This window comes from Octodon degus, unplaced genomic scaffold (assembly GCF_000260255.1).
Source record: "Octodon degus isolate 3935 unplaced genomic scaffold, OctDeg1.0 scaffold00004, whole genome shotgun sequence".
NCBI lineage: Eukaryota > Metazoa > Chordata > Mammalia > Rodentia > Octodontidae > Octodon > Octodon degus.
The window spans coordinates 21,384,748-21,412,100 of NW_004524580.1; the positions used below are offsets into that span (position 1 = coordinate 21,384,748).

Sequence of the window (27,353 nt, forward strand, 5' to 3'; positions counted from 1 at the left end):
GAAGGACCATTTTGTATCTGTATAAGCAGAATAGTTAGTATAGATATACAGCTACTCTCGCTTAATTCAATGAGAAGAAAGATTTGTACTAATAGTGTTTGGACAGGGTATCCTGTCTGCATCTTCTACTACGGATAACCACTAAGAAGATAACAATGTACAGTGTATTAATTATTAAAACTGTCCCATTAATCAGTTTTGAATTTGTCTTATTGCTGTTTCTCAAAATTTTTTTAAAAAGGGTAGCAGTCAAAAAAAATAATAAAATATTTTTAGGAACAATAACATTGGAGGGCTTCAAACTTACCCAGCTGCAAAACCGTGTGCTACTGGCATAGAGAGACCAGCATAGCAGAGATCTCTCAAATAAACTTTCACATATAGTGGAGCTATGACTTCAGTGTCTCCTCAAAACACTTACATGGAAACTCTAACCCCCAAGGAGACAGTACAAGGAGTGGGCTCTTGAGATATATTCAGTCAAGCGGAGGGCTTGTAGGGGCTTCACTGAAAGATGTCTCGAGAGTGGGGATGTAGGACAGCAGCAGAATCCCTGCCACGCACTGCACATTCAGCCCCCATTGCAACCCACATGGACTAAAACATTTAGCATGGTAAGATTCAAAGTTAGTCACAAAAAGACAGGCTGGTAAAAGCCACAGAAAATTGTTTTAAAAAACAGCAACTGCTAAGAGCCTGGGAAAGCAACAAATGGGCCGTTCTTTACTGAGTATAAAGTTCAGTTTTACAGAAGAAGTCTCCAGAGTGGTTGGTATAACTATGTAAATATACTTATCATTAAAAAGAATACACACCTTGTAAGTCATCTTGTGCTAATAGACAAAATATACAAGGTTAATATTTGAGATAAACAAATCCATTTATTACTATAACTTTAAAATTCTCACCTGATTTTTGTGTGTTAGTTCATTAAGTGAGCTTTTAAGCTTCTGTACTTCCTGCACATACACAGCAACTTCCTGAGGGCCTTTGGCAAGTTCACTCCTTAGCTGGTTTATTGTGGCCTTTAAAAAAAAAAGAAGAAGAAGAAAACTTAGGGCAAACTAAAAGGAAACAGAAGTAACAAAAACTTAAAAGATCATATAATTTTTTGCTGGTGTTGTAGTCACATTGAAATAATATTTGGAACCTTAAACTTCAATTGTTTTATCCTACCACTCACTGAAATATCACACCCTTGTCTTTAGCTTAAAATCAATTTTTTAAATTTATCTAAAATATAGATTGTACTTATTTAATAGCACATGAAACAGCATCTTATTTTATCTGCCTGAACAAACATCAAACTGCAAACTTCAATTTATTGGTTTAGAAACTCAAGACATAAGCCTTCCTGATGAAACACAGTAAGCTAGTAATGGCTGCACTCTTTCTCAGTTTCTATTGCATGAACTTTTCCTTCTAATGCATGTATATGCAAACATGCGATACAATTTTATCGGGGTGAGTCACCTTCCTGAATGCAATGAAAATGTATTTGTCTATGGATGCTACCAAACTATACACTTTCAGTAAGCTAGAACACTCCATGGCAAGGTACAGTAGCTGGCCACGAATTTGCTTTAGGTTTTATTCCTTTTTGTTGTAGGTGAAAATTAATATTTATTATTAAAACAATTAGCTGAACATTAGAAAGTATGACAAACACCAACTTCTATACTATACATAAAAGCTCAACTACTAGAAAGACTAAGTAATGCCTTTTAGGTATGATTTCCTGAAAATGACACTAATAAAAAAATTTCTAAGACTGCTTGCAAGCTTTACTTTTCACATTCTTGAAGTTAATTATTTGCATTGCCTATAGTCTTCATTTCTTCGTAAAGCTCACAATATGGACAGGAAATAATTTCTTTCTTTCTTTTTTTAATAATTTATTTCTTAATAAGCATATCGATAGATACATATGTTATAAATAAAGTGTTTCATCTTCAAAGAAGAAACATTAGAAAGCAACTAGCTTACTGTAACAATAATCCCATTATTCAACAGATCTTTACTGCTTCTCTTCTGGAAACACTCCTGAGAATATGAATAGCTTTTTTTTAAGTTGTATCTTCATCCATTGATAATAGATTTGGTTTTAAATTTTAGAAACCATGTAATAAACAAGGTAAATGAATGATATGAATGAACAAATAATCTGGCTTATTTTAAAAACCAAAATTAATGAAGAAAATTTTTTTGTGTTTTCCAAACTGATTTAAAGTCAATTAAAATAAATTTCAAAAATGTCTTTAAATGTAACATATCTGACAGGCACATGGCCTGATCTTCTAAGGAAGCATTCATTTAAATGTATTGATTCGGGTACTATGAAATGCCATTCTAGAACTATTAAAGGTATTCTATCAAATAGTTCTATAGTTACATATTATACACCCTGTTTTAATATTATATATACTTAAATAAGCATATGAAAATATCCACATAATATTTAAAAATATATAAATGTATACAGTGTCCACTGCACTGGCCCTGGGGTCCGTCAGGCGACTGGCGGAGCATATTTCAGAATGAATCCGAGTGGGTCGGGTGTGACCTTCAGGGCCCTGCCTGGCTTTCCACCTTTCTCCCTGTAGCATGTTCTCGCACTCAGCTTGCAGGCCGCCAGGGATGAAGCCCCTTTGCTTCACATGCCCTTCTGCCAGGACATTTCTGCCTCAGAATCTGCTGGCCATGGCCTCAACTTCCAGACACTACACGTCCAATTTTCAGTTTGGGTAAAACTCAAAAGAAAGAAAAGAAAGATCCCCACTACTGTCACACTGACTCCCTGCCACTTAGCTGCCCAGTCATCTGTACTTTGGACTTCAGCATTCACTGAACTTCTTTCCAAGGATCCTCACTCCCAATCCTTCACTCAAATCTTCACTTATTTCATTCTCCCTCTTCATATCTTGCTTGATCTTTTCCCTGACCATCTATCTAAAACTCCCCACTACTCCCTACTCCACTACAACCTACCATACTTTTTTTCTTCACAGCACTTACTGCTTGACTTTGTAACATGATTGGTTTGCTTATATACTGTTACTTACTCAGGAATATTTATCTTATGAAAACAGGCACTATCTTATTTAGTATTGTATTTCCCACACCTAAAATGGTTCCAGCCTCTTAGTGTGCACTCAAAAAATACCTTCTAAAGGAATATGCAACAATACTCCCAAAGACTAACCCATATTTATTCTTAGAGTAAGAGAATACTATTACTAAATATTAGACACTATAGTTTGCATTTCCCTGATGTCAAGCTACTGAATGAATTTTTACTAAAACTTTGAGATTAAAAAATAATTAAGAAACGGTATTTTAAGACTAACATTCTGCTGGTGCTTTAGAATCATAGTCATTGTTTTAATATCTAGGAAACAATCATTTAAAAGTGATTGAAATTTTTTCATTAACAAAATAAAAATGAGCATGTCTGAAGCTCTGAATTTGCACTAAAACACAAATTTGCTAAATGACAAGAAAAGGTGGTTTACTAAGGATAATAATAGTGTAAAGTCTTCCAAATACACATTACCTCAAATTTTAGCATCTCCATGAGAAAGCAGAAAAAAAATGAAATGATGGATGAAAGGTGGAAGACAAGACTGACAAAAGTACACATTGAGCACACAATAAAATATACAGACAGACAGACAAATTTAAACTCTTAATTACCATATTTTTAATATACTGACATATTATTTAATACCTTTCTATAAGCATAATCATACTTATTCCATGCCTACTTAAAAAAATTTGATATTAAAACTAGGATTCAAATGTGTTTACTTGGAATACAAATAAAATTCCACAAAATTCACCTTCTTTAAAGACCACACCAAAGATAAATTGATTACAGTTTTGATATTTTCAATGATGCAGATTTTCAGAAATAAAATTTTAACATTAAAATCCTCAACTGCCAACATATAAGACAATTTATTAAGTACTTTTATGATGAAAAAAATATGTTCAGAAATATATAGACCAAAAGTCAATGAATTCACAAGTACACATCCTGTGAAAGTAATAAACATAAAGGCATATGCAATAATGTACATCACATTACACAGCTTCAGCCCCAACTATAAAGGGAACCCAATAAACCTGCTCATCTTTGGGATTTTTTTGGTTTTTTGTTTTGTTTTGTTTTTTTGCAGAACCGGGGATTGAACTCAGCCCCAAGCGCTTATTCTACTGAGCCATCTCCCCGGCCCCTAATCTGCTCATCTTTGGCTCCCTTAATCCCTTTTAGTGTGTTTTACTTCTGATGCCCATATTTAGATTTAATAAAAGGAGCATCTATAATCAAATTTTTTCTAGTAGGCTAAGTGGGAAATTTACTAACACACTTAGCTGACAATAAATAGAAGTAAAATTTGATCACTCTGCCTCTTCCTGAGAGCGGCCTGAGGTGACCTGTGAAAATGGTTCACTACTCTCTTGACACAGAAAACCCCCCAAAATCAAGCATATGAAGAGGCTCAAATCTTCATTTTCACTTTAACAACGAGTGTGAAACTGTCCAGGCCATCAAGGGTATGCATATCTGAAAGGCCACCAAGTACCTGAAGGATGTCACATTAAAGAAGCAATGTGTTTCATTCTGGCGTTACAATGGTGGAGTTGGTAGGTGTGCCCAGGCCAAACAGTGGGGCTGGATGCAGGGTCGGTGGCCCAGAAAGAGTGCTTAATTTTTGCTGCATATGCTTAAAAATGCAGAGAGCAACGCTGAGCTTAAGGGTTTAGATGTAGATTCTCTGGTTATTGAACATATGCAGGTGAACAATGCACCCAAGATGCGCCGCCGTACTTAGAGAGCTCATGGCCAGATTAACCCATATGTGAGCTCCCCCTGCCATACTGAGAGGATCCTTACGGAAAAAGAACAAATTGTTTCTAAACCAGAAGAGGAAGTTGCATAGAAAAAAAAGATATCCCAGAAGAAACTAAAGAAACAAAAACTTTACGGCATGGAATAAATTAAGCATAAAATAAATGCAAATAAAAAAACAAGTAAAATTCAATAAATTAATAAAATCTACAACATTCAGGGCAAGTAGGAGGTGGCAAGCAAGTGGAGTTATGAACAAGCAAATGAGATGAAGCAATTAGTTTTTTTCATATGGGAATGGAGTAAGATACAATTCAAAAAATATTCCAAACTATTATATAAATACTACAACTTAGCAAAATAAAAAATAGTATTTGGACAAGAATAACAGTACAAATTTACTTATAAGGCAGTCACCAGACTACCTAAAGTAAAAGACAACACACTGCAGAGAAAGGAGTAATGGCTTTGTATAAGACCTGGGTTCAAACACTAGCTTCTTTAAAAAAAAAAAAAAATCAACTTCTTAAAAAAAAAGGGGGGGGGGAGGGCTGGCCAGATAGCTCAGTGGATTAAAGCACCTGTTTACACAGATGCAGGGACCAGGGTGCCGTGCTAGCCCCACCCCAGGGCACGCTGAGATGGCAACTGAGACTGGACATGGTGGCACACACCTGTAATCCCCGCACTTGGGAGGCTGAAAACAGGAGAATCATTATGAGTCCCATCTGTGTAATGAGACCCTGTCCTAAATACGTTAAAAAAAAAAAAATAGTTTCTTTATGATAACCTTGAACAAGTTACTTAACCTTACCAGGCCTAAGATCTCTGATATGTAAAAGAGATAATATTTAACTTACAAGATATATAAAAAAATTAAAACCACATATCTAAAGTGCCTAGCATTGTATCCCTAGTGTTTCCCCAAAGAAGTCTTTACTAGTAGTATTATTCTGACTCTTATGCTGCTGCTTCTTAAAATTACTGAAAATATTTCAGAATCACCTGATCACTATATCCCTATTAAGTAGGGAATAAATGCCTTTATCTCATTAAAAATATAGTGAAATATTAAATTACCTATTCAATTAATAACAAACTCTTAAGTTTATTTTAAAATACTTGAGAATTTTTTATGATAACTTCAGTGATACTGACATGTAAAAAAAATAATTTTTAAGCTAAATAATTTTCTCTCTTTCTCAGAAACAGCTTTCCTGGGGGGGAAATAATTATCCTATAGTTAGCCTTCTTTATAGGGGGATAATGGAAGAAGATATTGAATTCTTTTACCCCCAATATTTTATAACCCTAGTCAAACTTTTTCACCTTAAATAATCTTTTACATTACATTACATATAATGTAATCTACATGAATAAAATTACAAATTTATAAAAACCTTCTAAATTAAACTGGTAATTTTTGTTATTTTTCTTTTAGAGAGAGTCTCCCTCTGTAACTCCGGCTGGCCTTGAGCTCAGCGACCCTGCTGGCTCAGCCGTGAGACTGCAGCGTTACAAGGCGCACCACCATGCCCCCCTTGAAACTATGGTAACTGAAATGCAACACAAAATTGTCTTCTCTTTACCAACTCTTACTGCAATCCTGCATATATTTCTTACATGCAAGTTAGTATGTAAGTTCCTATTCCTGCTTAACATGCTTAACATGTGTAGCTCTATGATTCTCATCTGAGAAAGGTCAGAAAAGACTACGCTTTAAAACAGCAGCTTCCCTCTAGCCAGGCCTGGAGGCACAGGCCTGCGACCACAGTTCTCTGGGCGCTGAGGCAAGAGGGTGGGAAAGCCCAGGGCTGCAAAGAATAGGCTGCAAAAGGCCCTGAGATGATTTTTGTAAAACTGCCAGTATTCTGATTTAATTTCAGTCACCATACTATGTTTATTTTTAATTTCAAATGACATTTGAAGGAACTTTTAAAAGCAAAAGGGGGTGTAATATTTTTATATATTTAAGAAATACCAGTAGGCTCACAGATCTAATCGATAGCAGTTCTCACTAACTATACTGGGCTTCCCCATCTCTCTCATAACTAGTACAAGAACTGGGTTCGTCCGGATTAAACGCCATCTCATGAGGACTCTCAGCTTTGACGCAGACCTTCTTAATTGTATGTCCATAGCTACAGGTTAGCTAGTGACACCACTAGAACAAGTGCTTTCACAGTGACCAGTTCTTGGACCCCTTAAAATGGTGTGAAAACCTGCAGAACCACATGCCACTGGGCTACGAAGTGTCTCTTTGGGGAAATCTGCACCTACGCCTGGACGTCAGAGTCCAGTTCCACAAGGCTGCTCATCCCTACCACGTGAGACCCAAACACTTGCCCCACTTCCCCACAGTATGGGACGCAGCAGCGCAGGCCTGCGGCCCAGCCCACCCTGCCAGTGAGACCCTGCCAAAAGGAATAAGAGAAAGGAAAATAAAGTAAAAACTGCCTAGGGGCGGGGGTGCACGCCTCTAATCCTGGCACTCTGGGATGCTGAGGCAGGAGGATCACTGGTTAGAGCACAACTTGGGAAATTTTGCAAAACTCTACTTCAAAAGTAAAAAATAAAAGGCTGAAAAGGTAGCACAGCAAGAAGGCCTGGTTTCAATCCCCAGTAACCCCCAAAAGATGTGCTACTTATAGTATTTTTATAAAGATTTTGCCCATTTGTTACTATTCATAACTAGCCTCGCTTTTATATCATCAGATAAAATTTTTTTAAATCAGAAAAGCAAATTGAACGGTCACAAAATATGAAAAACAGAGATGCACCCCACATAAGAGAGCTAAGGAGTCCACACAGCAGCAGCCATAACGAAAAATATTCTGTAACGCAATGAGAAAAGACAGATGCTAGCATTTTTTTTTTTTTTTTTTGGTGGAACCGGGGATTGAACTCAGGCCCTTGCACTTGTCAGGGAAGCACTTATTCCACTGAGCTATCTCCCTGGCCCCCAGATGCTAGCATTTTAAGAAACACATATATTATGTATTTTAAACCTTGGCATACGTTGACATAATCATACATACAAGGAATTAACAGGCTGAAGGAATATACCTGAGAACATCTATTCTTTAAGAAAAACACGTATAGTCATCAAATATCTCAGGTGGAAAGCCTAGAAATTTATTCTATGTAAATGTTAAGAAGAAAACTAGCAGGCATGTGATTTACAGGGAAACAAATGTTAATTCAATAGATTAATTGACTCAGGAAGAAATATGCACTATCTATACTCACAAGCACGAATTGTGGACTGTGTCCAGGTTGCTATAAAGGGCAGGCTCAGATGCACAGGGCCAGGCTAGATCATTTTAATACTACTTTCAACTATGTAATTCAGTGTCTATCAATTAGAAAAAAGCTTATTAGAAAACAAATTATTTCCTAAATATTTTTCCTAAACAACACTAGTAACACTGTAGAATACCATTCTTCCTTTACTCCTACCTGAGATACCTCAATAACCATTATCGACCTGAGTAAATTTAACTTTAAATATCACTTCTCCACACTGAATGCCAAAGCTCAAGGCCAGTCTGGACTGACATAGTGAGTCCAAGGCTGGACTGAACTGCACCGTGCGACCCTGTCTCAAAAAAGTATACAACATAATGACTACCTATGATTATTCAGATTAAACAAAACAAAGCAAGGGAGAAAAGGAAGTAAAAAGGATAAGGATCCAATGGATACACGTATCACCTCCCATGACCAATGCATTCATGATATATTAGAAACATGCACTAACAAAAAAATAAGCCATTAGGATCATTTTCAAATTTTGACTTTACTCAATAATATGATACTCTCCACCACAGTGTATTACCTCTGAGTTGGCATGTTCGGCTTGTAGCTTCTTGCACTCATCTTTGAGTTTCTCAGATTCTCTCTCACGCTCCAAGGTCATATTATCCATCAGTGTTTGAACCTGGACCAGTTCTTTCTTTAGCACAGCAACATCTTCTATACCAGGCCTCTGAAGCTGGGAAGCCAACATTTCAATTAAACATTCCATTGAAAAACTGAACGGAGGGTGGGGCGGCAGGGACAGAGGAAGCAAGCATCAGGACTGCGGCAGGCTGCGCACACTTGGCCCATGGATTCATACATTCACCGAGTGCACAGTAAGGGAGAGACACTCGGGGACAGAGGACAGCTGTGCAAGCCTGAGAGAGAAGTGAAGCAGGACAACAATGACAGAAATGTAAAAGAGAAATCCAACTGGAGGCAGGCAGATTCATAAAACGGAAGTACAAGGAAGGTCAGGATCACAGGATATACGGAAAATATTTTAAAAAGACATTTAGACAGAAACAACAAAATTGCTTAGGCGCTGTTATGGGCCACGGTCCATTTTTAGAAAAGTTCACCTTGTATATGTAGGTAACACAGAATAGGGGATTTTTTATTTCCTCCTGTTTACTCTTTTTTAAAATTTATTCAAGGTATGTACTTTCTCTTAATTTAGAATAGTATAAAAGTAATTCTAGTAAATGGTTCCTAAATTACCAGTTCAGTCTTCAGATCTTGAATTACAGTTGCTCCTCTGTTTAATTCATCTGTCAACTGTGTCACCTTTTGTTCAGCGGTTTCCCGTAGACTCCTTTCTTCATCATATTTTGACTTGACATCTAATTAAAGATAGAAATATAAATACTTGCTTCATGACATTAACTTTAAGGGAAAAAAATTTATAAATTCTTGTATATTATTCTGGGTATCTATATTTCACTATAATTCTAATTCACATACCTCAACTATAAATATACACAATAAAATTATACTTCTGATTATATTAGATAAACATTTTTATCTACATAAATTCTACTCACTAAAACAGAGAGTGAAGGGAAGAAAATGGGAAAGGAAGGAAAATAAAAAGAATTAAGATGTGTTACATACATTTACCAACTCCCCGTGAGGAATGTAATCATTACATATTACAAACATATGAATACAAATTTTAAAAATTAAAATAAATTCCACCAGGGCTGGAGAGATGGCTCAGTGGTCGAAAGCATCTACTTGGAACAAGCTTAGCAAAAGCATCAGGGACCGCGGTTCAATCCCCCAGCACCACATGCCAGCCAGCCCGCCCCCTGGTGGGCTGAGCTGGCCTCTCTCTCTCTCTCTCTCTCTCTCTCTCTCTCTCTCTCTCTCTCTCTCTCTCAAATAAATAAATAAATAAAATTTAAATAAATAAATAAATAAATAAAAATAAAAAATAAATTCCACCAAACACTAAGTTACTAATTAAAACTTCAATTTAAAATTGTTCAATATTTTACCTAAAAGAACATAGTTCTGAGAATACAACATGAGGTCAGGCGTGGCAGTGCCCGCCTGTGACCCTGCACTCAGGAGGCTGAGGAAGGGTGACTACTGCCAATCTGAGGCCAGCCTGGCTAACAGTGAGCTCAAGGCCACATCTCAAAAAGCAAAAAGCAAACAAATAACAAAACAACCAGTATGCATAACTGAAACCATAACCAAATGTTAAAGCTCTACTATATTATATGATTTTTTTTTTTTTTTTTTTTTTTTGCGGAACTGGGGATTGAACTCTGGCCCTTGAGCTTGCCAGGCAAGCAGTTATTCTACTGAGCCATCTCCCCAGCTCATAAAATGTTATTTTTTAATCCTTAAACATGTCACAAAAGAAAGTTCATGCTCTTTATATTTTAAGAATCTATAGAGAAAAAACAATGTTTTGAAAAAAAGTAAAAGGACAAAAATATAATTTACAAAGCTTTTAAATCACTAAATTCCCTTAATCACTGCCATAGTCAACAATAAATGTTTTATTACACTAGAATACTGGGGGTTTTCCCCTCAAGGATACATAGTGATGAAAAGGTAACAAGATTGATTTACTGGCCAAAAATTCTGATTCGATTTACCTGCAATTTCAGTAGCAAGTTGGGCAGCTTTCTGTTCAAATAAATCTTTCATTTGCTTAATATTAAAATTTTCTGTCTGGGCTTCCTCTAACTGTTGTTCCAAAGACTGGAGTTCTACACAAAAGGTACAGCAGTTATTGTAGCACCATGTCAATTACATACACTCAATTATTATGACTTACACTCCCTACAGCAGTGAAGACAATCAACACGCACCCATTACCCAACTATAAATACAGAACTTCCACATTTCAAGAATTCAGCATATCTCGGCAGGCATGGTGGCACACATGTACGATTCTAGCGCTCAGGAGTCTGAGGCAGGAGGATCACTGCAAGCTCAGGGTCAGCCTAGGCTACACAGTGAACTCAAGGCCAGCCTGAACTCACAGCAAGCCCCTATCTCAAAAAAAAGCATATCTCATTCATTGAAGGTACAAATCATGACTTATAAATGTAAATGAACACTTTGAATCACCTCCAAATGAAGTATAACTATTTTAAAACATATCCTGACTTCATATTTCACAGTTATTTTCCTATATCCATCAAATAACCAAAAATAAATATATTATGCTCCCCCATTATTCTCTTTTTAAAAAGAGATTTCTTAGCCAGGAGTGGTGGTGCATGCCTATAACTGCAACACTCAGCAGGCTTGAGGCAGAAGGATCACTGAAAGTTCAAAGCCGCAAGTTCAGGGCCAGCCTGCACTACAAAACAAAATCCTGTCTCAAATGAATGAATGAATGAATGAATGAATGAATGAATGAATGAGATTTCTTGGGGCTGGGGCGCCTGCCTAAGAAGTGTAAGGTCCTGAGTTAAACTCTTGGTAAAAAAAAAAAAAAAACACCATTAAAAAATTTCTTAAAAGTAACAGCTAATCTCAAAATATAATTTTGATTATTCACTGGGCTTTTCTTCACTTTAATGGTTATGTGGATGTCAGTAAATTCCATCAATTTACTTCAAAGAACAAACACTATATAATTCTTTAACACAATTACATTTTCATTAATCAGTCATTGATACACAGCAGTCCCTCACTATTTTGTGGTTTGACTTTTGCAGACTGTTTTGTGGGTTTTTAAAAAATATTAATCTAAATTATTTATTCTGGATTTTTCACTACATTGTGGGATTTTGCAGTACCATACAGTACACATATGGCATTAAAATTACATAGGTTTACAAGTTTAGAAAATGGTTAACATTAGAAGTGTTTTCAAAAGTGTGGAAAAGGCTTATAAGAGAGTGGGAAGAGTTTATAAGGCCTTAAAATATATATAAATACTAAAATAAATACACCATTGCTACTCCTTGATTTTCACTTATCCCTGGGGCATCTGGAACGTAACCTCCACAATAAGTGCAATATTCCAGAAGTTAGTTTCTAACTTCAGAATACAAGGAACTAAAAAAACTCAAGATGTTAGTTAGCTGATGGAATTTTGAAGTGCAGAGGCAATTTTCCAAGCCTAGAATATGACAATTATCATTACTGCTTTAGAGTCATAAAGTAAAACTACAAACAAAATTCCTTTGGCAGTTATCAAAAAATAATAATAATAATAAGATCAGAAGAGAAAAAGAAAAAAGAACCTGTTTTAGGTTACCTGCTGAATCAGCCACCAAACCATCAGGCTTAGCCTCCTAACAAAGACAAAAGACACAAATAAACATTAAAGGAAGACTCAAGGCCATACAGTTGCCAATGTTAAAACTGTCTAAAAGTCAGGCGCTAAAAATCCAGGCTTTGAAAATGCCAGATCAAGTAGCAGAAATTTTGGTGGAAATTAAAGTCTGGCAGCTGTTCTTCCAGACCCTAGTGTGTCACTAGGCAGGACAATGATTTGAATGCAGCTCACCAGTTGGTCCTAAAGCAGAATCTTTTATACAGTAATGTACATAAAGCTATTATCATGGGTCTCATAGAAGATAGCATCCTAAATCTGCTAAGTCCTGTAACAAATAACAGAATACCCCTCCCCTTAAGACAGTGACATCAGCCCGTATCGCCCCCATATGTGAGCTACGGATCACACCTAATGGACTCCCAGCTGAGTGTGACGGCCGCTGGGACCTGAGCCATGACAGGCAGCTTCTGTCTGCTCACTGCTTCTGGGAGACTCACGACGCAAGCTGCAACAAGGCCAAACCCTGCTGGCCTTTAAACTCTCGGGTCAGACCCACCAGAGCCTTCACATCTTCTGGGACAAGGGTCCCTAGTGTCACAGCTTTCCAGAGCTGGAAAGTGTCATTCCTAGCAAACTGCTCATAAAGGTTCACCTCCTTTAGACTTCACTTTCTGCCCCAGAGCCTGCTGCCTGCACAAGTGAGCAATCAAACTTGAATGGTTCCCGAGCTGACTCACTGTGGTTACTGGAACTCACGTGGTGACTGTGTTCCCCGTGAGGCCTATTCACCTTACCCTCACAGATTTGTACTCCCTGGCACTGTGAAGCTAAGAAAAATTTCTTTGTGCAGCAATAAACCATCTAATTTGTGAAATCAGACCTTAGTCATCCCATTACTATAACTGTACAAAGCACCTACAATATTGAAAATTAGCAGCAGCAAAAATATTCCATTGGACTATTTCCACATCAGAAGAAAAAGAAAAAAAAGCCACAGGAACTGGAGGTGTCACTTGGGGGCTCAGCATTTGCCTAACATAGAAAGCCCCAGCAGTGTGCTTGCTATGATCTAGGTTTACAGGAGTCAAAAAAAAATTAAAAGGCTGAGGGAGGAGGATCACAGTGAGTTTGAGGCTAGCCTTGGCTACATAGCGAGTTCAAGGACAGCCTGAACTACACAACAAGACCCTGTCTCAAAATGAATTAATAAATACATAAATACATACAGGCAGACATTCCAGTGTATGCCTATAATTTCAGCATTTGGAAAGCTCAAGCAGGAGGATACAAGCAAGTTTGAGGCCAGCCTGGGCTACATAGTGAGATTCTGTCTCAAAAAAACAAAACAAAGTATAACACATCAAAAGATTAAAAGGTTAAAAGAGAAAATAGTTACAGTAGCTCACTGATTAACCCAGAGGAGCTTCCAATACTGTGCACTCCGCACATGGCAGCACCCTCTGTGCATGCACTACTGTTTATCTCTCATGTCACACTTTTACTGTACCCTGTCTATGTTCAGATATACAGATACCACGACATTACAACTCCCTACAGTTCCCAGTAGCGTGACCTGATGTACAGGTGTGCGCCCTCAGAGTAACAGGCCACAGCATGAAGCCTGGCCGGGTAGGACGCTGTGCCACCTAGGTTTATGGAACTACAATTTCTAATACTTGCACAGTCATGAAACCCCTAGCAACAGACCTCTCAGGACACACTCCCACACTGAAAGATCCCGGACTGGTTGTGTGTGAGAGCAGGTGTGTACCACACACATTTTTGTTCCACTTTTTCAAAATCTAACACTGTCAACAGAAGTTTTCCATGTTTTCAGGTATTCTTTGTTATATAAACAGTTAACATTTCTTTACCTACAATATACATTATAGTTATTTCCAATTCACAAATGTTTGGAAGATTCACTATTACTTGAATCTATATGATCAACCACTTCCGTATACTGTCAGAAAAATAGCATAATTCTGCATTTAAAAAAATAGGTAAATGATTACTGGAATACCTTTAAGCAGTTATAGTTCCTTTCCAGTGTAACTGTTTCCATTCATTAAAATTATAAACAATTCACAGGGAAACATCAGGAAGTTATGTATATTAGGCTAGTCACTTACAAATGGTATTATACTTAATTTTCCACAATAAAAATAAAAAACTAATAAACATGCTTTAAGTATGTAAAAAGCGATTACTTGTTGCTGCAGCCCTTGATACTTTTCTAATTCTTTCTTTAATTCTTCTGAGTACCATTTTTCTTCCTAATGAAAAAAGTTTTAATTACTAAATTGTAAAAGACATTTTATAGGAAGCACTGAAGACAAATAAGTACAATCACTTTTGTTCTTACCTTAAGTGAAGCCTGTAGGTCTTGGACTTCTTGCCGGAGTAATGTTATATCATCTCTAAACGTGTATGGGGGAAGAAGGAGTAATAGTTAATGCCCCTTAATTTTCAACTGGGTCTCTTAATCAATAATAAGTATAAAGTTTTCTCATTTCTTATAAAAGTATTTCTAAAAGACACACACACCTTAAAAATAATTCTTTCACTAAAACTCATGGTTTACAAATAACCATTTTCTCATGCAAATAATCAAATAAATGACTGTCAAGTACCTGAAGAGAAGCAAAATGTCTCTACTAACTTACCAACAGTAAGTATCAATGGCTTCCTGCTATGGTTCGCATCAAATCTAAACTCATCACCAAAGCCTCCTAACTCCTATACTTTCTATCTCGCTCCTGTCTTACAACTCTCTCTCATTCACACAGTTCTAGCAATACCGGCTTGTTCTGAATATGACATGCTCTGTCCTGATTGAGAGACTTCTATTCTTTCCTCTTATTGAAGACTGAGAGGGGAAAAAAAAAAAAAAAAAGGTGAAGTAGACCATGCTAGCAAGGCCTGAATGCAGGAGAGAAGCTGCAGGAAACCCACATTCAGGATTCTCACTCTGGATGTCTTCTCCTGCTGGACTGTGAACAGCAGAAACACCTCCCCTTGCTCCACGTCACTCCTGGTGATAGGTAAGATATAAGACACAGAACTGAGGGGGCGTGGAGGTGCACACCTGCAATCCCAATACCAAGGAAGCCAAGGCAGAAGAAACACAAGTTCTGGGCTAGACTCGGGCAATTTAGGGAGACACTGTCTCAAAAAGCAAAATTAAAATATGAGGGGTATGTGTAGCTCTGTGGCAGAGCGCCTGCTCAGGCACACACAAAGTACTGGGTTCAATCCCCAACCATGAGAAAAAGGAAAAATATATAGTTCTATGTTATCTATCAACACAAAGTTAATAAAGGAATAATACTTTTAGGGTTTTTTTATTTTACAGCAGATATATCAACCAACAATTTCTTTTATTTAAAAAAAAAGCATGAAAAAAACTTTTCAAGTAGAGCAAAATATTTATTTCTTAGTGGCAGTGAAAAAGTAATGTTCTCAACAATAGCAGAAGAAAAACTGGGGCCAGGGAGATGGCTCAGTAGAATAAGCGCTTGCCTGGCAAGCACAAGGGCCTGAGTTTAATCACTTGTTCTGTGGGAAAAAAAAAAAAAAAGCTTTAAAAAAAAATAAAATAAAAAAGAAGAAAAAGTTACATTATTGAAATCTGCTCTAAATAGTTGGTTATGTTAGCTTAATTATAGTTTTAAAAGTGGTCAAAGCTAGGCGTGGTAGTACACACCTAGGTGTGGTGGTACACACCTGTACTCTCAGCACTCTGGAGGCTGAGGCAAGTTCAAGGGTAGCCAGGGCTACACAGTGAGTTCAAGTCCAGTTTGAATTACAGAGCAAGACTGTCTCAATCAGTCAGTTAAGCAATGCAGTCAAACTTAATTCCCAAGAAGCACAATGTATGGTAACTATAAATTTTTAAATTTAAATTAAATTTTAATTCTTGACTAAACTTATTATTTTAACAACTTACTACAAAAAGCATTAATTTAAAACAGCCTAGGTGCCCTGTTGAAGGTGAAGGTGAGACAGCTGCTGGTCACAGACTGATAATGGTAAGGGAGAAAGGCCATGTTAACTAAGTTAGACTGAGATATCTATGAAATACTATGAAAACATGACTATTTTCAGAAACTCATCACAGCTAAGCACTGGCTCATGCGCACACCACACAGTGCCACCCTCCACACCATCGTGATGTCTACCGTTTCAGAGCAAGCTCGGCCTCTCCATGACTCGCATCGCTGCCAGCGTCATGAACTGCCTGGTAATGTTTGAAGAGCTCATCAGCAGATCCAAGAGATTTCATACACTGGGGACATATGAAGCCCTACAGAAAGAGAAGAGAAAAGGTTTCAAGATATGACTTAATGTTGCAAAGTAACACTTCGCGTAACATGAAACAGCCAGCTGCCTTATTCACACCAATGGTGCCCCTGAGTGCCTTCCAATCCGTGGAGGCAAGCCCCAATTCTAGTCACTGTGGAAAGCGCCGCACCGTCTATTCTGGCTGAAGTTTGCAAAATGCAGATAAAACTCTTGCAACTATTTTTTAGCTTGAATAGCTAAATAGGTAGAATACCGAACACTAAATTGGTTACTTCTAGTCTATCAGTTAATTGACAAGATCGCTCTTCATAATCTTCTCTCTAGATATCTCCATTAGTAAAATTATATCTTCTCCAACCTATTTCATAGAATGCTACTAAAAAAAAATTAAGAAGACATAATCTGAACATTGAGGAAGAAAGAAATATACATCACTCTTTATTAGCATAGAGTTTAAATACCTGTAATGGTAAAGAAGTACACTTAGTAAATTTCCTTGTTAACCTTAGGTTAACATAGTAAAAGCCTAAAATTAATATTTACTCCCACATAACATAAAATCTTCTAATTTATCCCAGAGTTATTATTTTGTTAAAACTGTCAACTAGAATACTGTGTATATGAGAGAGTGATATAGGACCATGCTTTGCAAATCAGGGTTGCAACTCCGATTTTAGTGAACCACAAAAATAATGTTCGTGGCAATATTTTTAGTTATACAACAGAACATTTTAGAGTTTATCTTATGTATTAGCATAAATAATTGCCGGCAAGATAGCTCAGCAGACTAAGCACCTGCTTAGCCAAGTGCAGGGACCAGGGCTCAATCCCAGAACAGCATGTCATGCCAGCCCCGCCCTCAGGGACGCTGAGCTGTGCCAGAGTCTGGGTGTGGAGGCGCATGCCGATAATCCTAGCGCTGAGGAGGCTGAAAACAGGAGGATCACCAGGAGTCTGAGCTGCGTAGTGAGATCCTGTACCAAATACATGTTTAAAAAAAAAGTAGGATAAATACTACTGCATTAACTTTTGAGTGATGACCAAAAACATTTATTAATTGCTATCAATACACTTGAGAAGTGCTGAGACAGTTGCAAAATGTAGCAGAAAAGAATAACATTACTTTTACTGAACCTATAGTATGTGCCACGTACTTTCCTCAATCTCATTCAAATCAGCCCACTATTTATTTAAGTACTACCTCCATTTTATACAAAACAAAATTAAACTTCAGAAAAGTTAATTACTTTCCTAAGTTCACAAACATCACTAAACCACAACACACACAGGTTTGCTGGATAAAGCATCAATCTTTCCAGAATGCTACACTGTTCCTTGAATTCTTTGGCTTAACCTTTAAAAATGACATCCTTAATATAAATCTTTTTATCTGATAACTTTTTAGTGCTATTAGTTCAACAAATGCCATTTCAAGTATAAAAACAATTATGTGAAAAATATATGACAGTCTCAGCCTTCAAAGAACTCAGAAAACAATATATACATATAAAAATATTCAGTCTTTGTGAAACTGAATGAGAGATTAACCCCCTAGCACTAAAGTTTACGTCGCATGGGTGTCTGAGTGCAAACTATATTAGCAAGTGAAAGACTAAAATAATCATATCTCTAATTTTTGGTCCACTTCTTTATCCTTCAAGTAATGGCACTCAAAATATTACATATTATTCCTGTATAATTTACCTAATACATAATGCAAATGTTTCCCTAAATTTATCACTAAATTATTTGTACTCAAAACTTTTATGGATAATAAGTAGTTCACCACATTTAGAATACACACACATTCCACAGGAAAAGGGCTTTGGAGGGGGCTTATTCCAAAATTCATTTTAAAAAATATTACCAAAAAAGAATTAAGATATACTACATATAGATAATAAATTCCCTATGATGAATGTAATCAATATGTATGATAAACATGTGCCAATTTTAAACAGTGAAGTTAAAAAAATAAAAAAGCTGGGTGTGGTGATGGACACCTGTAGTCGCAGCATTCGGATCCTCCTGCCTCAGTAGATCACTGTGAGTTCCAGGCCATCCTAGGCTAGAAAGTAGGTTCAAGACCAGCCTGAAATGCATTGTGAGACCCTGTCTCAAAAAGATTAAAATAAAATAGTAAAAACCAAATATTGCCAGATGTCAATTTTGAGAACATCTCCAGCCCTTTCTGGCCTGTCTTTCACGCTAACCCATAAATAAAAATATGCCTACACAATCTATTCTGCAGGAGTACATGTTATGCTAAAGAATATTCAAATCCATTCATCATATCAATAAAAACAAAGAGCCAGCCAGATAGCTCAGTGGATGAAAGTGCCTGCTTAGGCAGACGCAGCTGCCAGGATTCGATCCCAGGCCTGCTGTGCTGGCCCCGCCCCTGGGGCACACTGAGACAGCGACCGAGGCTGGTGTGGTGGCGCCCACTCATAAATCCCAGGGCTTGGGAGGCTGAAAAACAGGAGGATCACTACGAGTCCAATCTCTGTAGTGAGACCCTATACTAATACATTTACTAAATACATTTTTAAAAAATAGTGGAGCCTGTACTAAATACATTTTAAAAAATAATAATAATGGATAGTGGGATGCAGCTCAGTGCAACTGTGCTTATCCAGCAGGTGCAAGGCCCTCGACTCAATCTCTAGTCCTGTACCCATCCAAAAGAAAAAGGGATTAGAAAAACTCTAATGCAGTTATTACAGACACAATTCTACTAATTCAAAGTAACAAGAAATAATTTGTACACCAAGTACATCACAATTCAATTGTAAAATGTTACAGATACAAAGATAAACTAGAATGTGAAGGTGGGTGCTTGAATGTATTTCTACAGTGAAAACAATAAGAACATAATTTTGAAGGCTCTATGGAAAGTTTTGTTTTATGGGAACATACAGCTTTTACATATACAAATGTTCATCTTCTCTTCATCCTATTAAAAAAATCCTCCAAAGATCACTTTCCCCATGATTCCTCACTGACCTCCTCTTTTAACTTAACATTCCCCCCATTATATAATAAAGCAAGTGCTCTCTTGCAATCCTTACATGCTGCTAACTGCCAACCCTGCGGAGCTAACAAACTCTCGCCAGGAGCCTTCTGCATCGGCACATCTCCACCTGCATCCACAAGCATTTTAAATACTACAGACTCAAGACTCAACTTGAGTCCAAACTTCCTTTCCCCTCCACTATCCATCTTTTACCCAAACTAGAAACCTAAAACTCATGCTGAACTACTCTCCTTTCTAACCTCAATTATTCCCCCCTTTTCATGCATTTATCTCCTTCCTCAGTGCAGCTGGCCTTGTTCAGACCTGGCTATCTCTTGCCCAGACTTCTGCAACAGCATTCCACATTGGGCACCTATGTGTCATCTCCTTCTTCTCTAATGAATTCTTTCACACAGCTCCATCAATGTATCATAGAGATTCCAGCAAAAGCACTCACCTACGCCCCGAGCAGTTGGATGCCTAGACAGTCCTAGTCACATGCTCTGACCATTCCACAGTACTGTTTCCCAAAACATACTACAGCATCTCACACGTCTGCACCTGTGCACATACTGCGTGTCCCACCAGCAGCACCCACATTCCCTGTCAAGCTCCTTCACTCTAACAACACTGCATTGGATCTTCTCATCACTATTCCCTAAGGTACTGCCTTCAGCACATAGCTGTGCATTTTCTTTAAAAAGATACAAATGAAACCAATACTGCAGAAGCTGGTGAAAAAGTAGATCTTTAACTGCTTAAGATCGTAAAACCTTCCAAGAACAAAATGAGTCAACCAATAAGTACATACACTGAGCCTCTACAAATAAAGGAAAATCTCTGCCCCTTCACTGGCTACTCACTAAGTGATTGGAATAATAACAGGTAAACAAACATTACCAGATGATGCTAGAATACAAGTAGATACAAAGAATATGTGGTGATGAGGTATTCAACTCTGCCTGTGGCAGAAGTTAATGTTTTACCAAATCACACACGTACACAGGTACATTTCATGTATGTGTCTCATCTCTCATGAGTGCTACTACACACTGTATGTAAATACGTGTATGTGCACTTTGGAATTAGGTACTGAACCATGAGCAGGAGTGCACCTGCCATTCTACACCAGGCATCTCGAGACTATAATCTCAACACTTGGGAGGCTGAGTGAGCTTAAGACCACCCTGAACTACATATAGAGAGACACTGTTTCAAAATAACTTTGGAAAAACACAAAGGTGGAGGAAGTGTCATGAAGCAACCGTGTCCCTTGGGGAAACAGAGGTCTTAGGTGTCCTGGGATCACAGGCAGAGTGAAAGGCAGGCGCCCACCAGGTGAAAGCAGTGGTCCCCTATTAGCTACTGAACTGAGCAAAAGCAGGGCTGTGGATGTGCTTTTGGGCCTGAGGACACTGCTGGCGACATCCGATCCCAAAGACCTGCGCTGCCCAGCGCCGTCCCCTGGATGAATGCATGCTCTGTCTCGTAGCTTAGTCTAGCTGGTGGTGCTCCTTCCTCAGAACCATCTGCTAGCTATCACCACGTGTCACCACAGCTCCCGTGATGCTCAACATGGCATTTTTGTCATCTCTGCCCAGTAAAGGTTGCACAACACTGGCTGACGTGACTGATGGAACAGCACGTGAGCATCTATATTTAACCCACCGTTTCTCTTCTGTGCCTCAACCCTGCTACTAACTAGAAAGTAAATGACAGTGTCCCTCAGAAAACCTACAGCCCTGTCATACTACTAATCATTACAACTTGCTTTTTGACTACTGTCTCTATTTCTGAGTTGTGGCAATAGATACTTAAAAAGCTAATGTTCAAAATGAGCTATGTCATGCCTTTTTAAACTGTCTAAATATTACCAGGTTAATACTTCAGAAAGAAGTGATCTATTCCTAAAGAGAAATTTCAAAAATCAGTAATATATATTTCATTAAAGAAATATTCCTTATACGTGAATTTTCCCTGTGGCTAGAACTTGAATGTTTAAATACAACTTAAATCTGGGGATATTTCTGATAAAAATAATTTTTGTACAATACATATGCTTCCTCACCTCCTTAAATCGAAAATATTAAATCTCTGCTTGAAGTCTCTTAAACATAAGTATTGATCATTAAGTGTTTTTCACTCTATTCATTCTAGTCAGACTCTTTAACTCCTGTATCTCTATTTTTACAGTTTTTCCTATATCTTACTTTGTATTTCAATAATCATTTCTAAGCATTCTTAGCATGCTGTTTTAAGGAATGTTAGCCTGCTATTTAGATGGAAAGGGCAGATTAAGAGGGGGGAAAAAGTTTTTTTAGTATTAAGACCATAACATTCACTTTAAGTAGTAGTAAGACAAGCTTAAGACGCCTAAGGGTATCCCACGAAAAGTGTGTGATCTTTTAGTTCAGGGACTTTGTAAACTAATTCACAGTATAAAAGACTTTTTTTTTCTCAACTATGTCCAAGGGGACAAACCTTACTAGGTAAAAAATTCTAGAGGACTGTCAGTTAACAAAGGATGAGGACAAGCCAGCTACAATGATTCCCTTAATCATTCCAAATTTGTCATCAACTTCTAAAAAATACAGTTTAAAATTTAAAACAATAAAGCTCTTACTCCTAAAGTTCAGTGCTCTGTAATCCTTTATTCACTTTCAAGCTGTGAATCCTTTGTTCACAGCTCAACCTCAGCTTGACACCTCAGGAATTTCTGTTGAACCACAAGTGCTTTTGTCCAAGGAAAGCCCCTATGCGTGAGGGCAGTGCGCGAGACTGTTACTTTTGATTCTGCCTAATCGTTAAGAAAAACCCACAAGCACGAGAAGGAAGACCCCTGGTAACATCTTTCATGTCTTCAACTTCACTTGTACTAGTCTGACTTTTAACTGGTGCCATCCTGGATGCACCTATCGCCCTCTTACCCAAAAGCATGTTTGTTTCCTAAGAAGTTTTCCCTGAGTCTCAAGTATACTGAATTAAGCCTCACATTTCTTTTGCAAATAGTACCTACCACAGGAACTCTGGGGAAGACAGCTTATCTTATTCTCCCTTTCCTTTCTAAATTACCTGATACGTAAAAGTTACTCCATCAATTTGCTAAAATGATATTGTGAAATTGTTTTCTTATATATGTAAGTGCTTCACAGAAAAACGAGGTCATATTTTTGGTCTTTCACAGTATGAAAAATTTTATAAGATTTGTAAAAGAAAAAAAAAAAGATTTGTAAAAGAATCAAAAACTGTGTTTCTCTTTCCTTTTTATAACACCATAATGATTTGCAGAGGAAACAAATACATCAAGATCATCTGTGACATTCCTTCCAGCGTCAAATCCTTCCCTTCCTCACTCCCACCCTCGCCTCAGAATGCACCAGCCCCATGCCCCTGAGGACAACTCTGAGGAGACACACTCTTACGGGTGAGAGCTGTCTTTATGCTGCTTTCTCAGGCCTGGAGCGTTAAAACAAGCAGTGAGACAGTTTATCTTCCAAATGAGGTAACATGCCAAGTTCTCCTATGCAATGATAAAGCATTTTAACCTAAACCATTCTGTAATTCATTAATAAAGAATTAACAACATAGTAAAGAAATAACACATGTTGAAATAATTGTCATTCACTTTATATTTCAAATTTCACTGCAAAACTTAAGCAAAAATACTAACTTAAACTTTTACATTTATTTACAAATTTATATTTTTTAAAAAAGCTAGAAACAGTAAGAAAAACCAAGCAGACAACCCCAGAGTCTCTTTTCCTTATAGAGCCTTCCTTTTAAGCGTGCATAGTTAAAGTAACAGAGTCCCCGTAGCATCAAGAGAAAAGGACCAACACCAAGGCAGAGGAAAACAAGGCTACTTTGAGCAACCCAGAACCAAGCTGCTAAAACAAAATATGCAAGACCCACAGTGACACTGGAGTCATTAAGAAGGTCCTGTCCTCTTGTCTCCCTTTCAGCGTGAACTCTGTGGTAATGCTCCGACAAATCAATAGCAGTTAGACATCTTTTCATACACAACGGGCAGATGAAACCCTGTGAAATAACAACTTTTAGAAACATACACAAAATGCAGACAATGCCAATAGACATAACAAGAAAATATTAACATTTGTTGTTAACAAATGCAAATGAAACGTGCAAGTGGGAACTGCAAATGTACAAACAGATAAGATCTATCTAAAGTAAGACTTCTAAGATTAGCTCTTACAATACAAATTTGCCTTCATTGAATGTTTTAAATTAGCCCACTGATAGGAATGTTATTTTGCTCAAGACAGGTTTGTGCTTTTGTTTTGAAGACAGAGTCTTGCTTAGCAGCGCAGGCTTGCCTTAAGCTCACCACGTAACTCAGGCTGGCCGGGAACTGGCAGGGATTCTTCAGCCTCAGCCCCTAAGTGCCGGAAACATGGTCTTTAAAGGTTCTTTCTGTCTATAACACTTTGTCCTTACTTATCTGAGAACTACAACTGGCCATTTGATTTTTATTTTAGATCAAGAAATTGCTGAGAGGGACAATAAATATCTTTCTGCGATATAACATTCTCAACAAGGAAATTCTTTTCATGAAATCAACTTTTAATCTTTATATATTCCATTAGCTCATGGACCCATTCTTGTCCATATTCTTAATTCCCAGTAGATGATCCTTCCTTTTACTTTAAGCAAAACCATATGAAAATGTCCTCTCAAATTCTCTACACTGAACCATATCTATATTTTAAAATATGATCTGTTACACTGAGCAACGGCTTGAGGTTTTATCACTTAAGAATAACAAAAAGATAAGAAAATAGGAAAATGAGAAAGTAAAATTCAATGGCAAAGACAAACGCTATACTAGTCAAAATATTGTCCGTTTTGGTGTCATAATCAGATGTCAGTTTAGGCTTCAGTGAAAGCTCATTACATATGACCTTCCAGAAATTGTATTATTTAGCGGCAGTTTCCACATCTCTAAAATGGAGCCAATGTTAGCACCTATTCCTCTAGAGATTTGTGTACACATACACTTAGTTTGTGTAGGCCACATTATAAGTACTCAATAAATATTGTTAGGGGATGCATGCTCACAGGTTAAAATAAAATGAAGTTTTAAAAACTAATCTACAAACTAGAAGACAGCAATTAAAAGGCTGTATTATTCAGCAAAGCCAAAGAAATTAAGTAGACAGACTATGACTTGGAAAGGACAGACAATTGTGATAAAGGATGGGGAAATAGAGCTTCAGAGTTTCTGTTGAGACTGTTCTGCCCACCACCATGGAATTGACTACTGTGGCTAAAAAGAGGCAATCATGACCATTAGCAAAGGAAACTTCAGGAACTGAGAGGCTACACCAACGATGGTGACAGCAGATTGTGGCCCCGAACTGCAATGCAACCCAAAACCCACTTGCGTATCACAAAGTGCCAACAGTGCAGTTAAATCTGAATACTCCGGTTCCGAAAAAAAAAAAAAAAAGAGCTTCTAAATCTGAATACTGTTTGAGATTAGAAAAAACAACCGTTATCCAGTGCTTGGCTGCTGGGGTAACCCGGCTCGCTTGCCCGCTGCCACAGAGTCACCACCATTGGGCCAGGCTACTCCTTGAGTCATGAACATCACTTAGGATAATGACAAGGAAGGAGAAGAAGATAAAGGCAACACAGAGTAGCAATTAGCCTTGAGCTTGACTCAGATTCCCACCACTCCTGGCAGCTGTGCGACCTTAATTTCCTCATCTGTCATGTACCACCTACAGATCACATGACAATTAAACACGGTAATACAAGTAAAGTGCTTGTCATGGTTCCTATACAATGAAAACATTCAATAAATGTTAGTTATCATTACTATCATTATTCCTTTTGTTAATAACCCTTAAAAGAGAACATTTAGGTAATAAAAGGAACACAAATTCATTTTTTTTAAACTGAGAGTTATGCCAGACAAATCCCAATGTTGAGAGCTTGGACTACAAATAATACCTTTACAAGATTTTGTTAGTTATCTTTTTGTTACCACAGCGTTACGGTGTAGTTCATCCTACTCCTTCGTCTGCTCTAAGCTTCCACACTCATCATACAATCACTGATCCAACAAGTACTCAAAGTGACTGCTCTGCTCCAGCTGCAATGGAAAATGAGGTGAGCCCCCCTCTCAGAAGCTTGTAGGCTTCTTGAAAAAGTCACCAAGATTTTTTAAAATTACATTTTATATTCTACTAACCAAAAAATCCTACTAGATCTACACTCAAAATCTATCCAAATCTCAGCCCCTCTCTCCTTACCACTCTAATCCAAACTACCAGCACCTGCACAGAAACCGCTGCACTGGCCTCCTAACCATCACTCGGCTTCCACCCGGAGCTCACTAGCAATCTGCTTCCAACACAGCCCCTAGAGTGCACCCAACAAGATACAAGCACACACCTTGTCGCTTCCCTACTCCAGCTGTTGTGGGCTTGCTAGCTCACTCGCGCTAACACCTGTGTGACAGTCTGCACAGCCCCGCACGATGGGCCTCATCTCCTGGCTAAGCCAGTCACCCCCACTTGCACATGCAGACCCAACCCCACCACAGACGCTCCACTCACTCTGCATGCCTGGACAGCAATGGATGCAAACCCATCTGACTCACCTCCTCACCTCCTTCAGTTCTGAGCTAACCGCTTCTCAGAGAAATCTTCACCGATGACCACATCACTGCAGCTACCCTAAACACTTTCCTGTATGCCTCCTTTCCTGTTTTATGTCTCTTGTTACAACTGTCAACCCCAGAACATTTTTAGTGTGTTCTGGCTTTTGCCTGTTTCCACCCTTGAATGTAAGAGGCACCAGGACAAAGATTTGGGTTTTTGCACTATTTTATGTATCTCCAGCATTCAAAATAGCACCTGGCATCCAGCAAATGAATGAATCTCGAAATAATAATCATTATCAAAAAGATAGAAAATACAATTTCACACCAGCAGATGGAAAAAGTATCTACCTCACATTTGAGCGGAAGACTACTTACTGAAAAAAGTCCTATCTGCCGTAAGACCTGAAGGTATGAGATGTTCTCCAGGAAAGACTAGTGGAAGCTAGAGGTCTGCTGTGGCCTGGATGCTCGTGCTCCCGACACACGCAGGCTCGCAGGTGCACGTGCATGCAGGTACGTATGTGCAGTGCCAACTCCCACACTCATCTCTTAACCCCGAAAGCAATGGTACTAAGAGGTGCAGCCTTGGGGAAGATGAGCGGATCATGAGAGCACAGTCCTCATGGATTGGCTCACTGTCTGCATAAACGGGCCAAGGAGCCCATCATCCTTCTATCTGTGAAAATTTGGGACAGCAAAACTGCAGGTGCCTTCACTTTAGACTTCCTATCTCCAGAACCTGGAGAAATAAGTATGTGTTGTCTACAACAGTCCAAACTAAGACAAACAGATAAAGAATAAAAATGAACTTATATAAAAGCCCAGAGGTAAGAGAAAACTTGGCACACTGTGGAAGCAAGAGGAAATTCAATATGCCTGAGGATGACAGAGAAAATAGGAAGCTGTAATGCTCTAGAAACGTAGCTCAGTGATAGAATACTTGCCTAGCAGTCAAAAGAACATGGGCTCAATCCCTAGCACCGCAAAAAAGAAAGAAAGA

At 38.0% G+C, this 27,353-nt stretch overlaps 1 protein-coding gene and 1 pseudogene across 1 annotated transcript in view; one reads left to right on the plus strand and one right to left on the minus strand.

Moving 5' to 3' along the window:
- Positions 1–27,353, minus strand: part of Eea1 (early endosome antigen 1) — a 191,134-nt gene that overhangs the window by 69,378 nt on the left and 94,403 nt on the right. Inside the window, exons 3-10 of the mRNA XM_012515041.2 lie at positions 16,586–16,710; positions 14,770–14,824; positions 14,615–14,680; positions 12,384–12,420; positions 10,765–10,878; positions 9,374–9,495; positions 8,691–8,846; positions 909–1,025 (exon numbers count right to left, since the gene is read on the minus strand). Of these exons, the coding sequence (XP_012370495.1) occupies positions 909–1,025; positions 8,691–8,846; positions 9,374–9,495; positions 10,765–10,878; positions 12,384–12,420; positions 14,615–14,680; positions 14,770–14,824; positions 16,586–16,710 (792 nt within the window). The remainder of the gene's footprint in view (positions 1–908; positions 1,026–8,690; positions 8,847–9,373; positions 9,496–10,764; positions 10,879–12,383; positions 12,421–14,614; positions 14,681–14,769; positions 14,825–16,585; positions 16,711–27,353) is intronic.
- Positions 4,446–5,000, plus strand: LOC105742497 (annotated as a pseudogene).